Here is a 15,360-nt window from a genome sequence, read left to right as displayed (position 1 = left end):
CGCNACAAAGGAGGGGGCGCCCGGGCAGCACGGCCCGCGGTTACCCTCGGCGGCGGCAGCGGCGGCTCCCGGGCGTCCCCTTCGGCTCCCGGGTGTCCCCTTCGCCGGCGGAGGCTCGACGCGCGCCCGGCCCCGTTCCCGGCGGCAACGCTAGCCGAGCCCCCTCCACGGCGCTGCCAGGCCCCGGCCGAGGACGAGGACGCGGGGCCCCCACTCGCTGCCTTCCTTCCGCGGGGAGCCCGGCGCTGCCTGCGCTCATGCCCGCGCTGAAACTGAACACCCGCGGCGCCGGGCCGCCAGGGAGGCGGAGGGAGGCCGCGGGGCGACCGGGAAGCAGCGCGGGCCAGCACCAGGAGACGCCCCTCGCCCGGCCGGTGGGGGTGCAGGGCCGGCTCTACCCACCCCCCTGTGCCCCATGTTCCACAGCCAGCAAAGCCACCTTCCTAAGATGGGCCTCTCCAGACACAGCCATAGAAAGGACCCAAGCTAGGGGCCGTGGGGGAGAGTGGGATCCCGAGTATGGCAGCGCTGACAAGGGGGAAACGGCTCTGACCTCAAGGCCCACGCGCTGTGTGACCTTAGGCAATTCATTTCCCCTCTCTGAGCAGCATCCTCACTGCTGGGCACTGAAGTTCAACTCTGCATTTTAAGATGTTCTTTTACCGCCCCTTCCCCTGCCTGGTGGCTTAGTGACTATGTATCCTACATCATAGCATGGTTGAGAGAATCCTGAGATAAAATACATATTCACGGCATCATCCAAACTATGGTACCTGGATTACTTAATCCAAACTTCACAACAACCCTAGAGAGTCATTCCCAGGATTCTTCCTGTTTTCAGGTAAGAACAGGAAGGCTTGTGACTCTAGCCTCAAGTTCGGGTCCAGCCTCCAGTTCGGGTCACCAGCCTATCAGAGGCAGTGCTCACCCAGGCAGCCTGTCTCCCAGTCCCTCAGCTTTCCCCCTATTAAGTCTACCTGACACATCCCAACTCTAGGAAGAGTCCAGAGGTTACAGCCAAACCCCACCACTAAGCTCCGGCTGCAGGTGGTCATCCTGCTCAAATCAGAAGTCCTACTCTCCAGGTCACCAGAGACTCCGCCCTCCTCCCACCCTGTCCCACACCCTTCTTCCAAACCACAAGGGGGCTCTTAGAGATGGTCCCATGGCCTCTGCAGGGGCAGATTCCAGCGTCTCCATTCTTTCTCCAAACCCCAGCCACGGGGACTACTGAGCAATATTCATTAATAGGTTCTAATTACCAAGTGCTAATAATAATAATAGCTGTTTACATGCGTGATCTCATTTCACCCTTAAGACAACCAACATAATGGTGCACGCCTGTAGTCCCTGCTACCAGCGAGGCTGGGGTGGGAGGATTGCTTCAGCTCACGAGGTCGAGGCTGCCATGAATCATGACTGCGCCACTGCACTCCAGCCTGGGTGACATAGGAGACCCTCTCGAAAGAAAGGAAAGAAAGGAAAGAAAGGAAGAGAGGAAGAGAGAAAGAGAGAGAAAGAGAGAAGGAAAGAAAGAAACGGATGTGGTGTTAAATGAGCTAGGTCCAGTCCTGATGGCTGGACCAGGCTATCCAAATGAGATAATTATATTTTTAGTCACAAATGCCTCAGCTCCTTGATGGCAGGGACCATATCCGATTCATCTGTGTAACCGTAGCACCCTGCAGCAACCCTATAATTACTCCACTGGGCTCTGTGACATTGGACTGGTCTTCCCCCTTTCTGAACTCAGAGTCCTGCTAATCAGGGGCCTCTAACTGGTGTCTTCATGGGCCGCACCAGGCCCCAGAAGCACTTGGTTTGGCCAGCAGTTTTTTTTTACTTTTAAGGGAATTTCTCAGTTATCCACAAGCCTCACCAGCCCCTAATGTGTTTTTTTGCTTGTTTCTTGAGACAGAGTCTTCTCTTTTGCCCAACCTGGAGCGCAGTGGCATGATCTCGGCTCCCAAGTCGGCAACCTCCGTCTCCCAAGTTCAAGCCTCAGCTTCCCAAGCAGCACTCCAGGGCCACACCACTACACCCGGCTGATTTTTGTATTTTTAGTACAAATGGGGTTTTGCTGTGTTGGCGAGACTGGTCTTGAACTCCTGGCCTCAAGCAATCCACCCACCGGGACCTCCTAAAGTGCTGAGATTACAGACATGAGCCACCCTCGCCTCGCCTAACCCTACTACCTTGTACTCACCCATTACCTGCATTGAACCACTATGAACCTCAGTTTCCTTGTCTATAAAATGGGGATAGTAACCCCTGTCTCCAGTATTGAGATGTGTATGCCAAGTGTCAATCACGGTGCCTTGGTCCATACATACAGGAATGCTGGCTTTCTTTGTTCCTCTTTTAAAGGTAGAGCAATTGAGAGAAAAAGTCAGGAATCCAAAGGCCTGGGGTCTAGTGCATGCCCTACAGGATCCTCCCCGTGCCAGGCCAGTTTCCCTATCTGACATATTACACAGTGATGATCATTTATAATGCTAGAAAACATGGCTGATGAAAGAGTAGGTCTTGAGGTTAAGGGTCAATGTGCAATGGAGACACAAAAGCCCTATACAGATGTGAAGGAAGGTTGATTGAAAAGTAGAGGATGAGGGCCGGGTGCGGTGGCTGACACCTATAATCCCAGCATTTTGGGAGGCCGAGGCGGGCAGATCACTTGAGGTCAGTAGTTCAAGACCAGCCTGGCCAACATGGTGAAACCCTGTCTCTACTAAAAAAACACAAAAAATTAGCCAGATGTGGTGGTGCATGCCTGTAGTACCAGCTAAATCAGGAGGCTGAGGCAGGAGAATCACTGGAACCCAGGAGGCAGAGATTGCAGTGAGCCAAGATCACACCGCTGGCACTCCATTCTGGGCAACAGTGAGACTCTGTCCCAAAAAAAAAAAAAAAAAGAAAAGTAGAGGATGCCAGAATTCCAATGCAGCCACATAGACAATTGCCCACTTGTGAACCCTCTTCATATCCACTGTGGGCTCTGTCTCCCCCACAGCATGGGAAGAAGGCAGGGCAGAAATGGCAGGACCCCTACATTGTAGAAGAAGAAACAGTCCCTTCAAGAGGATGGGCCAGGTGCAGTGACTTGAGTTTGTAATCCCAGCACTTTGAGAGGTCAAGGCAAGTGGATCACCTGAGGTGGGGAGTTCGAGACCAGCCTGACCAACATGGAGAAACCCTGTCTCTACTAAAAACACAAAATTAGCCAGCCGTGGTGGCGCATGCCTGTAATCCCAGCTACTTGGGAGGCTGAGGCAGGAGAATCGCTTGAACTCAGGAGGTGGAGGTTGCGGTGAGCAGAGATCACGCCATTGCACTCCAGCCTGGGCAACAAGATCAAAACTCCGCTCTAAATAAATAAATAAATAAATAAATACAGGCTCAAGCCTGTAATCCCAGCACTTTGGGAGGCCGAGACAGGCGGATCACGAGGTCGGGAGATCGAGACCATCCTGGCTAACACAGTGAAACCCCGTCTCTACTTAAAAAAAAAAAAAAGAAAAAACTAGCCGAGCAAGGTGGCGGGCGCCTGTGGTCCCAGCTACTCGGGAGGCTGAGGCAGGAGAATGGCGTAAACCCGGGAGGCAGAGCTTGCAGTGAGCTGAGATCCGGCCACTGCACTCCAGCCTGGGAAACAGAGTGAGGCTCCGTCTCAAAAAAATAAATAAATAAATAAATAAATAAGCCAGGGGTAGTGGCTCACACCTGTAGTCCCAGCTACTCCAGAAGCTAAGGGAGGAGGATGCCTTGAGCCCAGGACTCTGAGGCTGCAGTGAGCTGTGATTGTGCCACTGCACTGAAGCCTTGGCAACACAGACAGCCCCTTCTCAAAAAAAAAAAAAGGAAGGAAGGAAGGGAGGGAGGGAGGGAGGAAGGGAGGGAGGGAAATTGTATTTATCAAGCAGAGTCCTATGGATAAAAGAGAAAAGAAAGGCTTGCCGGAGTGAGAGAGTAGCAGAGGCCCCAAAATGTACACAAAATGTGCCCAGCCCAATGCCTGTTTCCTCTTCTCTGTGTGTCAGGTTCTCACTCCCAGCAATTTCCCCTGTTCCTCCTGCCACCCCTAGAAAGTACACGGGGAAGAGAACACGCTCCACTATCAATTATCTGGGGGCCAAACCTATGCTTTATGTGGGGTCCCAATTTTGCTGGGCTTTTGAGCTCCTTTACTGCTTATCAGACCACAGCATATCTTCATTCCACCAAGAAACTTGATTTCTACAAACCCTGTATTCTACAGGAGCAAAGGAGGGGAGGAGACTCACTAATCCATTTCTGGAATCTATCACAGAACCCAACAGTGCTAAATGAAAATGGTGAGCCCATGTCATAGAACTAGGGAACTGTGGAGGCTTTGAAACATGTCTACAAATGCTTTGATACACCTCCCTTAGACAGGCACAGCTAAATTCTCCTCCCCTTGAGTATGAGCTGGACTTAGTGATTTACTTTTAATTAACAGAATGTGGCAGGAGCAAACAATATGTGACTTTCAAGATTAGATCATAAAAGGCACTGTGGCCTCCTCCTTGGTGTTTTTTGAACCATTCACTATGGGGGACCCACTGCCATGTCATGAGGACACTCAAGCAGCCCTATGGAGAGCTATATGTGGCAAGGAACTGAGGCCTCCTGCCAACAGCCATGGGGATGCGCCACCTTGGAAGCGGATCTTCCAGCCCATAGGGGCTTCAGCTGACTGCAGCCCAGGCCTACATCATTGCCCCACCACAACATTTCTCACTATGTTGCCCACGCTGGTCTTCAACTCCTGGGCTCAAGCGCTCCACCCGCCTTGGCCTCCCAAAGTGCTGTGATTACAGGCGTGAGCCACCGCACACGGCCAAGGCCTGCATCTTGACACAAGCTCATAAAACCGTGAGCCAGAACCACCCAGCTCAGTTGTTCTCGGATTCCTGAACCACAGAAACTGTGAGATAACGTTTGATGTTTTAAGCTGCTAAAAGTTTTCTTAAGCTCTGAAGTTTTAGAATAATTATGCAGCAATAAGCAACTAATGCAGGAATACTCCCAAATAACAGTCACTGTCTATATGGTTATAAGGAATTTTCCGAGACAAATGGTTCTATACATCCAATGCATTTCTGCAGGGTACAGATGAAGAAAAAGGTCATTGGCAGAGATGCACCTTGTGTTCAGCACTCATTCAGCCCAATCCTTTTTCCTGCTTTGTGTTTCTCCATGACCGTTACACCTCCTAAATTATTCCCTCATTTGCTTTCCTGTCTCTTTTCCCACCACAATGTATACTCCATGAGAATGGGGACTTGGCTTTATGCACTGAAGTCCACCCACTACTACATAGAATCATGTCTTGCACATAAGAGAACTAATAGAATAACATAACTCCTTGCAAATCTTCTGTCTCCGTGAAGGTGCAACTACCCCCACTCAACTGCTATCACTCCTACCCCTTTTTAAGTATCTCAACTGAAAATCACTGAGGCTGGGCGCACTGGGTCACACCTGTAATCCCAGCACTTTGGGAGGCTGATGCAGGTGGATCACTTGAGGTCAGGAGTTTGAGACCAGCCTGGCCAACATGGCGAAACCCCTGTCTCTACTAAAAACATAAAAATTAGCTGGGCGTAATGGCAGGAGCCTGTAATCCCAGCTACTTGAAGGCTGATACAGGAGAATCGCTTGAACCCCAGAGGTGGAGGTTACGGTAAGCTGAGATCTCACCACTGCACTCCAGCCTGGGTGACAGAGTGAAACTCTTTCTCAAAACAAAAAAAAGAAAAGAAAAGAAAAGAAAACATTGAATCCTAAGCCAGCTGGGCATGGTGGCTCACACCCATATTTGCAACAATCTGGATCACTTGAGGCCAGGAGTTCAAGACCAGCCCGGGCAACACAGAGAGATCCCCCCACTGCCATCTCTACAAATTAAAAAAATTTTTTTTTAATTTTTAAAAATATCAGCCAGGTGCAGTGGCTCATGCCTGTAATCCTAGCACTTTGGGAGGCCAAGGTGGGCAGATCACGAGTTCAGGAGATCGAGACCATCCTGGCCAACATGGTGAAACCCCATCTCTACTAAAAACACAAAAAGTAGCTGGGCATGGTGGCGTGTGCCTATAATCCCAGCTACTCAGGAGGCTTAGGCAGGAGAATCACTTAACCAAGGAATCCGAGGTTGTAGTGAGTCGATATCATGCCACTGCACTCCAGCCTGGCGACAGAGCAAAACTCCGTCTAAAAAAAAAACACACAGGCCGGGCGCGGTGGCTCAAGCCTGTAATCCCAGCACTTTGGGAGGCCGAGACGGGCGGATCACAAAGTCTGGAGATCGAGACCATCCTGGCTAACACGGTGAAACCCCGTCTCTACTAAAAAATACACAAAACTAGCCGGGCGAGGTGGCGGGCGCCTGTAGTTCCAGCTACTCGGGAGGCTGAGGCAGGAGAATGGCGTGAACCTGAGAGGAGGAGCTTGTAGTGAGCTGAGATCCGGCCACTGCACTCCAGCCTGGGTGACAGAGCAAGACTCCATCTCAAAAAAACAAAAGAAAACAAAAAACACACACACACACACAATTAGGCCAGGAGTAGTGGCACACCCCATCTGTAATCCCAGCACTTTGGGAGGCCAAGGTGGGTGGACCACTTGAGTCCAGGAGGTCAAGACCAGCCTGGGCAACATGGCAAAACCCCATATCTAACTAAATTAGCCAGGCATGGTGGTGTGTGCCTATGGTCTCAGCTGCTCAGGAGGCTGAAGGGAAGACTGCTTGAGCCTGGGAGGAAGAAGTTGCAGCGACCCACAAACGCGCCACTGCACTCCAGCCTGGGCAACAGAGAGAGACCCTGTCTTAGGAAAAAAAAAAAAAAGCCAGGTACACACCTATAGTCCTAGCTACTCAGGAGGCTGAGGTAGGAGGAGTCCTGGGAGTCTGAGGCTGCAGTAAGCTAGGATTATGCACTGCACTGCAGCCTGGGCAACAAAGCAAGACTGTGTCTCTAAACAACAAAAAACAAGTAAACAAAAAGATTCCTGGCCAGGCATGGTGGCTCATACCTGTAATCCCAGCACTTTGGGAAGCCAAGGCTGGTGGATCACCTGAGGTCAGGAGCTCGAGACCAGCCTGGCCAACATGGTGAAACCCCGTCTCTACTAAAAATACAAACATTAGCCACGTGTGGTGGTGCACGCCTGTAGTCCCAGCTACTCGGGAGGCTGAGGCAGAACTGCTTGAACCCAGGAGGCGAAAGTTGCAGTGAGCTGAGATCGCACCACTGCACTCCAACCTGGGCAACACAGTGAGTCTCCATCCCCCCAAAAAAAAAAAAAAAAAAATCGGCCAGGTGTGGTGGCTCACACCGGTAATCCCAGCACTTTGGGAGGCCAAGGCGGGCAGATCATCTGAGGTCAGGAGTTTGAGACCGGCCTGGCCAACATGGTGAAACCCTGACTCTACTGAAAATACAAAAATTAGCTGGGTGTGGTGGCAGACGCCTGTAATTCCAGCTACTTGGGAGGCTGAGGTAGGAGGATCGCTTGAACCCCAGAAGCAAGGCAGAGGTTGCAGTGAGCCGAGATTGTGCCACCGCACTCCAGCCTGAATGACAGAGTGAGACTACCTCTAAAAATAAATAAATAAATAAATAAATAAAATCCTAAGCCCATCACCAAAAGTCCTGGAGCCGGGTGGGGAAGCAGTTGTGTGTCTGTGTCACCTCTCTCTTCCCTACTGCAATGCTTCCCTGCTGACAGCCATCTCTACCCTTCAGGGCCTCCAGCATGAAAGCTCTGTGATTTCTAGAAACAATGTCATTTTAATTAAATTCCACGGAACTGTTCTATGATCCCGGAGGACTTCATCATGGTGGGATTTTTTACCCTGCTTATTAACTGAAATCAGTATTCTTTTCAGCAAAACAAATAGACTATTTCCAAGATGACAATTTCCTTCCTAACGAGGTTCAAATCCTCTAACCAGTTCCCATGGCCACTGATGGCCATCAAATAGATCCGTAGATCTATTTGCCACACAATTCAACCCCAAGACAAATGGTCCTAGAAAACTGGCAGTGTGTGCACAGTGACAGACAACCGTTAAAAAAAAAAACTGGGAGTGTGTGAGCCTCATTTTTTTTTTTTTTTGGTAATTAGATAGGATCCTAAATATATTAATAGAGCTTACTATTTAAAGGAATCTTTCAATAAACTGCAGAATATGCTGAGTATCTCAGGAAGGCAAGGTAGGCATTAATTATGAAACTGAAATCTATGTCACCCAACACAGTCTCTTTTGCATTCCTAAATCCATGTCTGGTTGGACCCTCAACCCCTCCCCTCTCCCTGCCCGTCACTCCCAATTCCACACCATGCCGTGGCCTCCTCATGTTCACGTGCCCCCACACCCTCCAATCCCCATAGCAACAGGAGGACCTGCAGAATGCAAACCTGAACACATTTCTCTCTGCTCAAAATCTTGGAGAGGATTCCAGCTGTTCTTACAGGAAATGCAGCCCCTCTGTTCTGCCTGGCCCACCCCGCACCCACCCTGCATTCACTGCCTCTGCTCCAGCCCCACTGGGCCTTCCTTCAACAGGTCCCCACCCTTCCCCACCATCCCAAGTCGACTACGCACAGCCAAGAAAGCCCTCCCAGTCTTCTTCAACTAAGTAACCCTACTCAGCCTTCAGACCCTAGCTCAAAACACCTTCCCCGACCACCTTGACTGGGTGAATCTCCTCTCCTAGCACCAGCTCTGGGGCACTGCGGGCCTCATCGCAGCTGCAAGTTCCCATCTGTTTCTGTGATTACTGGATTTACATCTGTCTCCCCCATACACTGTGTAGGCTCCAGGAGAGCAGGAACCTCTTCTGGTTTTCTCCCCACTGTAAACCCCAGTCCTCAGCACCAATCAGGAGCTCAAGACACAGGTGCTGAATGAATGAATCAATCAACCAATCAATGAACCATCAGCTCAATCCATCAATGAGCCATCATCTGCCTCCAACTAATAATCTCTGAGTCCCACAGCCTTTTCTCGGGGCCCTTTTCACTTCTCTCCCATCTCCTCTGTCATTTGTTTTTTTGCCTTTTTTTTTTTTGAAATGGAGTCTCGCTCTGTTGCCCAGGCTGGAGTGCAGTGGCGCGTTCTCGGCTCACTGCAAGCTCCACCTCCTGGGTTCACAACATTCTCCTGCCTCAGCCTCCCGAGTAGCTGGGACTACAGGTGCCCGCCACCACACCCGGCTAATTTTTTTTTTTTTTTTTTTTTTAGTAGAGACAGGATTTCACCTTGTTAGCCAGGATGGTCTCAATCTCCTGACCTCATGATCCGCCCACCTTAGACTCTCAAAGTGCTGGGATTACAGGCGTGAGCCACCACTTCCAGCTTTTTGTCTTTTTTTTTTTTTTTTTTTGATGGAGTCTTGTTCTATCACCCAGACTAGAGTGCAGTGATGCCATCTTGGCTCACTGTAACCTCCACCTCCCAGGTTCAAGCAATTTTCCTGCCTCCTGCAGCTGGGACTACAGGCACCCACCACCACACCTGGCTAATTTTTTTTTCTGTAGAGATGGGGTTTCGCCATGTTGGCCAAGCTGGTCTCGAACTCCTGAGCCCAGGTGATTCGCCCCCTCTTGGCCTCACAAAATGCTGGGATTACAGATGTGAGCCACTGCACCTGGCCTCCTCTGTCATTTGAAGCTCAGGCAGAATGTCCCCTCTAAGAAGGGAATGTCCCCTCCAAGAAGGGGATGTCCCATGATGACACCAGCCAAATGGGATTCCTCTAGTCCCTGTTCCCCTCCCAGGACTGGAGCCGCACCTCAGGCCCCTCAGGCACAGCACGTTCTCCAGAGGGTAGGGGCTTGTCTTGTTCATCTTTTTACTTCCCCATCCCAGGAGCTCTGTCAATTTTGCTGCAACTGAATCCAAACAGAATAAAATTGAAAACAAGTCCTGCTCCCTCCCCACCTCGAGCCCAGTCTCTGCCTTTGATGCAGCCCAGATCCAAGGCATGGATGGAGCTTCAGCTTGAAGGGGAGGAAAAATGCCTACACAGTAATTAAAGAAAGAGAGAGAGAGAGCTTGAAAGCAAAACCTTGAGAAGCCCAAGGGCCAGCCTGCTGGCCTCCCTTACAAAGTCTGGCACGCAGTCTGCACTCACTATGCACTGAATTAAGGGCTGAGTGAATGAAAAGCTCACAGCCTTGAAGCTCCCGGGGACATTTCTGGCAGCAGGGCTGAGCAGAGAGATGCTAATGGATTCAGGCCGCCAGCCCCAACTCTTCGAGGAAGCCCAGAGCAATCGCCCTGCCTGGGACAGCTTGTGTCTCCTTCTCCTTCTTTTTTGTTTTTTTTTTTTTTGAAACAGAGTCTCGCTCTGTCGCCCAAGCTGGAGTGCAATGGCTCGATCACTACAAGCTTCGCCTCCCACGTTCAAGAGATTCTCCTGCCTCAGCCTCCTGAGTAGCTGGAATTACAGGCTTGCGCCACCACACCCGGCCAATTTTTGTATTTTAAGTAGAGACGGGGTTTCACCATGTTGGTCAGGCTGGTCTCGAACTCCTGACCTCGTGATCCCCCGACTCAGCCTCCCAAAGTGCTGGGATTACAGGTGTGAGCCACCACACCTGGCCTCTTACCCCTGTCAGAGTTGGAAACAGAGCTGGAAGCCCCAAAGGTGACTTCCTCCTCCCAAAAGTTCTGTTACTCAACTCCTTGAACATGGAGGGGCTCAAAGATGCTACAGCCCATGTTAAATAATCAGTCTCAGGACTTGCTGGTCATGCCACATGTTGTGATGTCTTTGCTATTAAACCGTGGTTGGTCAGGCACCGTGACTCACGCCTGTACTCGGGAGGCTGAGGCAGGAGAATTGCTTGAACCCAGGAGGCGGAGGTTGCAGTAAGCTGAGATCGTGCCACTGCACCCCAGCCTGGGAGACAGAGCAAGACTCTGTCTCAGAAAGTAAATAAATAAACAAACAAACCATGGTTAACTTCTCCACCCAGCGCCAACCTCCTGCTCAGAGGGCACCATCTAAGGTGTGTCAGGTGAGTAGGTGGCCCCTGGACTATGTTTGGGAAAGGTTCTTTTGGGTACGAGCTCCAAGATCTCAACACCAAGGAAGAAAAGAACACCAAGTCTTTCCCCGTCGCTCACCAAAACCAAAGCATCCCATGTGGGCAGGTTCCCCAAAAATGCCCACTCCCAGGACACAGTCTCACGGAGGGAGTGCACAAAAGCATGCACAGTTGTGCCCTTGCGTACAGACACACACACCGATGCAGAGGTGTCTGTCATCACTCCTCCTCAGATCACAGATCCCCAGGGGAGCTGGTCCCAGAGCAGAGATCACAGCCCCTGCAGCCAACGGGCACACGCGCAGGAACCCGTCCCTCCTGTCCCAGCTGTGCCCCCACAGGCACAGTCCTTCAGTTCTGAACGGGAGCAGTCGTGATGTTCAAGCCTTCATTGATGGCCAGGAGCCTCCTTCCCACCTCCCCAAGCCTGGGGGTCACCCCTCCCAGCTCTGGCCACCAGCCAGGCGGTCTTACTTCTTCACTTTCGGATATTTCATCTCTGCAATGGCATTGGTGGCTTCTGTCTGCTTCTCCTTCAGATGCTGGGGCCACATGTTGTCCACCCAGTCCACCAGGTCTACCTGAAAGCCAGACCAGTGTCAGCACTGCATTTCTCCACTGCCGAGCCAGACACAAACACCTCTTCTCCCTGGGGAGCCCTTGGGCCCGCCAGTGTGAGCTCCATAGTCCCAACATGGGAGGAAAGAAGGGTAGGGATGACAGGACCCCCACTTTGTAGAAGAGAAAACTGAGTCTCTTCAACAGGAAATGAAAGAGTTGCTGGGGGTCAGACATGGTAGCTTATACCTCTAATCCAAGCGCATTGGGAGGCTAAGGTGAGAGGATCACTTGAACCCAGGAGTTCAAGGCCAGCCTGGGCAACACAGCAAGATCCCTGTCTCTACAAACCATGTTACCAACCTTAGTCACCCCTATGCCTGCCAAGCCCAGTCAGCCACACCCACATGAGCCTTTTTGCAAGGCACAGCCCAGGTGGCAGGGGGACAGGGAAGGAGATGAGGTAGAAGGTATTTGGGGAGGGTACCTGGGCCCCGGACCTACCACAGTCGGACGCTTGACCAAGTGCTCCAGCTTGGTGTGGCTGAACTCCAGGCTGATGACGTTGTACAGCTTGTCCCGCTGGGCCTCAGGTGTCTCGTAGTAACGCACAAACTGGGACATGCTCATCTCTGTGCCCTTCTGGGTGTTCACATCCATCACGTCCACAAGCCGCCGACTCCCTGGGGGCAGAAGCCACACGCTGGTTGTTCCTGCCAGCTTAAGGCTCCAGATCCTTCATGGGAGCCGCTCACTAAACAAAAGCTGTTCCTCCACGGTTCCCTACAGTCCTGACCCCTCTTCCTCGTCTGTTCGATTACCTCGCCCTGTCGGCTTTCCTTCCTGATCTGTCTCCCACTCACCCGCTTCCCTGCACTACCATGGCCTCCACGCCAGTCCACGATGACCTCAAAAGTTACCTAAAGGGGCCCGGGTGGCTGGGCGTGGTGGCTCAAGCTTGTAATCCCAGCACTTTGGGAGGCCGAGGCAGATGGATCACCTGAGGTCAGGAGTTTAAGACCAGGCAGGTCAACATGGTGAAACACTGTCTCTACTAAAACTCCGAAGACAGCCAGGCATGGTGGCTCATGCCTGTAATCCCAGCACTTTGGGAGGCCGAGGAGGGCGGATCACCTGAGGTCAGGAGTTCGAGACCAGAAAGGTCAACATAGTGAAACCATGTTTCTACTAAAAATACAAAAAATAGCTGGGCATGGTGGCTCACGCCTATAGTCCCAGCTACTCGAGAAACTGAGGCAGGAGGTTTGTTTGAACCCAGGAGACAGAGGTTGCAGTGAGCTGAGATGGCGCCACTGCACTCCAGCCTGGGCGACAGAGCAAGACTGTCTTAAAAAAAAAAAAAAAAAAGAAGGACAGAAAGAAAAGGAAAGACATATATAAACAAACAAGAAAATCCTAAGAAGCCAGTGACCACATTTGTTCACAGCCACCTCAACAGGTTACATGTTAAACCAACCAAAGGCCACCATATGATGACAGCCCAAGGGCCAAATCCAGCCTACTACCTATCCTTGTGTTACCCAGAAGAATTTTTTCACTTTTTTTTTTCACTCTGTCACCCAGGCTGGAGTGTAGTGGCGTGATCTCGGCTCACTGCAACTTCTGCCTCCCGGATTTAGGCAAGTCTCATGCCTCAGCCTCCCAAGTAGCTGGGATTACAGGCATGTGCTACCATACCTGGCTAAGTTTTATATTTTTAGTAGAGATGGGGTTTCGCCATGTTGGTCGGGCTCGTCTTGAACTCCTGACCTCAAGTGATTCGCCCACCTCGGCCTCCCAAAGTGCTGGTATTCCAGGCATGAGCCACTGCAACTGGCCTAGATTTTGTTTTTCCATGCAAGAGCCATAAGTTTTGAGGGGTTTTCCATTTTTTTTAACAGAGGGAGAAAATCAAAAGGATACTATTTTGTGATATGAAAACTATATGAAACCCAAATTCTCAGATCCATTTACAAAGTTTTCCTGGTGCACGGCCACAGGCATTAGTTCACATATTGTAGAGGGCTGGCTCCGAGCTACAACGGCAGAGCTAAGTAGTTGCAACACAGACCAAATGGCCTGAAAACCCTTAAGTATTAACTCTCTGGCACTTAACAGAGAAAGTATGCTGGCCCTTGAACTAGACAGAACTCTCATGGAACTTAGATGTTGATATGGGTAATAGTCTCATCCCCTTCACTGAACCTGCCCTCTAACAGGCCCATGGTCAATATTTGTTGAATAAATAAACATAGCCTTTCATGTGGTCGGAACTGAAAAATAAAAGTAATCCTATGTAATCCCAGTACTTAGAAAAGCAGAGGTGGGACGATGGTGCTTGAGCCTGGGAGTTTGAGACCAGCCTGGGGAACATAGCAAGATTCCATTCTCTCTCTTTTTTTTTTTTTTTTTTTTGTGTGTGAGACAGGGTCTTGCTCTGTCACCCAGGCTGGAATGCAATGGTACGACTATGGCTCACTGCAGCCTCAACCTCCCTGGCTCAAGGGATCCTCCAGCCTCAGCCTCCCAAATAGCTGGGAGTACAGCGGGGCACCACCACATCCAACTAGGTTTTCATTTCTTGTAGAGACAGAATTTTGGTTTTCTTTGTTTGGTTGGTTTTTGAGACGAAGTCTCACTCTGTCGCCCAGGTTGGAGTATAGTGGCACAATCTCCTCTCACTGCAACCTCCGCCTGCTGGGTTCAAGTGATTCTCCTGCCTCAGCCGCCCTAGTAGCTGGAATGATTGGCATGCACCACCACACCCGGCTCATTTTTGTATTTTTTTTTTTTTGGAGACGGAGTCTCGCTCTGTCACCCGGGCTGGAGTGCAGTGGCCGGATCTCAGCTCATCGCAAGCTCCGCCTCCCGGGTTTATATGCCATTCTCCTGCTTCAGCCTCCCGAGTAGCTGGGACTACAGGTGACCGCCACCTCGCCCGGCTAGTTTTTTGTTTTTTTTAGTAGAGACGGGGTTTCACCATGTTGGCCAGGTTGGTCTCGAACTCTTGATCTCAGGTGATCCGCCCGCCTCAGCCTCCCAAAGTGCTGGGATTATAGGCATGAGCCACTGCGCCGGGCATGATAGGGTTTCATTATGTTGCCGAGGCTGGGAGACCCCAATCTCCACAAAAAAGAAACAAAAACAGAAAGTAACTCCTGGGGCCGGGCGCGGTGGCTCAAGCCTGTAATCCCAGAACTTTGGGAGGCTGAGACGGGCGGATCACGAGGTCAGGAGATCGAGACCATCCTGGCTAACACGGTGAAACCCAGTGTCTACTAAAAAAAATACAAAAAACTACCCGGTTTGGTGGCCGGCGCCTCTAGAGGCTGAGGCAGGAGAATGAGGTAAACCCGGGAGGCGGAGCTTGCAGTGAGCTGAGATCCGGCCACTGCACTCCAGCCTGGGTGGCAGAGCAAGACTCCGTCTCAGAAAAACAAACAAACAAAAAATCTTTCTGTTGGTTCAGCAGATGGAAAGCATTTTGTTTTCGTTTTTGGTGCTGTCCCGTTTTTTTTTTTTTTTTAAGACAGAGTCTCAGTCTGTCCCCCAGGCTGGAGTGCAGTGACACCATCTCGGCTCACAGCAACCTCGGCCTCCCAGTTCAAGGGATTCTCCTGCCTCAGCCTCCCAAGTAGTTGGGATTACAGGCACCCGCTACCAGGCCCGGCTACTTTTCTCTCTTCTTGGTAGAGATGGTGGGGGCGGGGTGGGGGGGGG

General features: G+C 51.1%; 1 protein-coding gene across 7 annotated transcripts in view; it reads right to left on the bottom strand.

Moving 5' to 3' along the window:
- Window positions 1-15,360, bottom strand: part of KDM2B (lysine demethylase 2B) — a 158,837-nt gene that overhangs the window by 113,924 nt on the left and 29,553 nt on the right. For 6 of the 7 annotated variants that reach the window (XM_017872072.1, XM_017872074.1, XM_017872075.1 and 3 more), the window contains exons 4-5: window positions 12,145-12,323; window positions 11,557-11,663 (exon numbers count right to left, since the gene is read on the bottom strand). In XM_017872072.1, the coding sequence (XP_017727561.1) occupies window positions 11,557-11,663; window positions 12,145-12,323 (286 nt within the window). Of the gene's footprint in view, window positions 1-44; window positions 316-11,556; window positions 11,664-12,144; window positions 12,324-15,360 lie in introns of those variants that run through there. The other variant, XM_017872078.1, reaches the window with a different exon arrangement.

This window comes from Rhinopithecus bieti, unplaced genomic scaffold (genome assembly GCF_001698545.2).
Source record: "Rhinopithecus bieti isolate Rb0 unplaced genomic scaffold, ASM169854v2 scaffold_6776, whole genome shotgun sequence".
Lineage (NCBI taxonomy): Eukaryota > Metazoa > Chordata > Mammalia > Primates > Cercopithecidae > Rhinopithecus > Rhinopithecus bieti.
The sequence above is the reverse complement of the archived record's forward strand: the minus strand, read 5'-3'. Positions and strand labels throughout refer to the sequence as shown.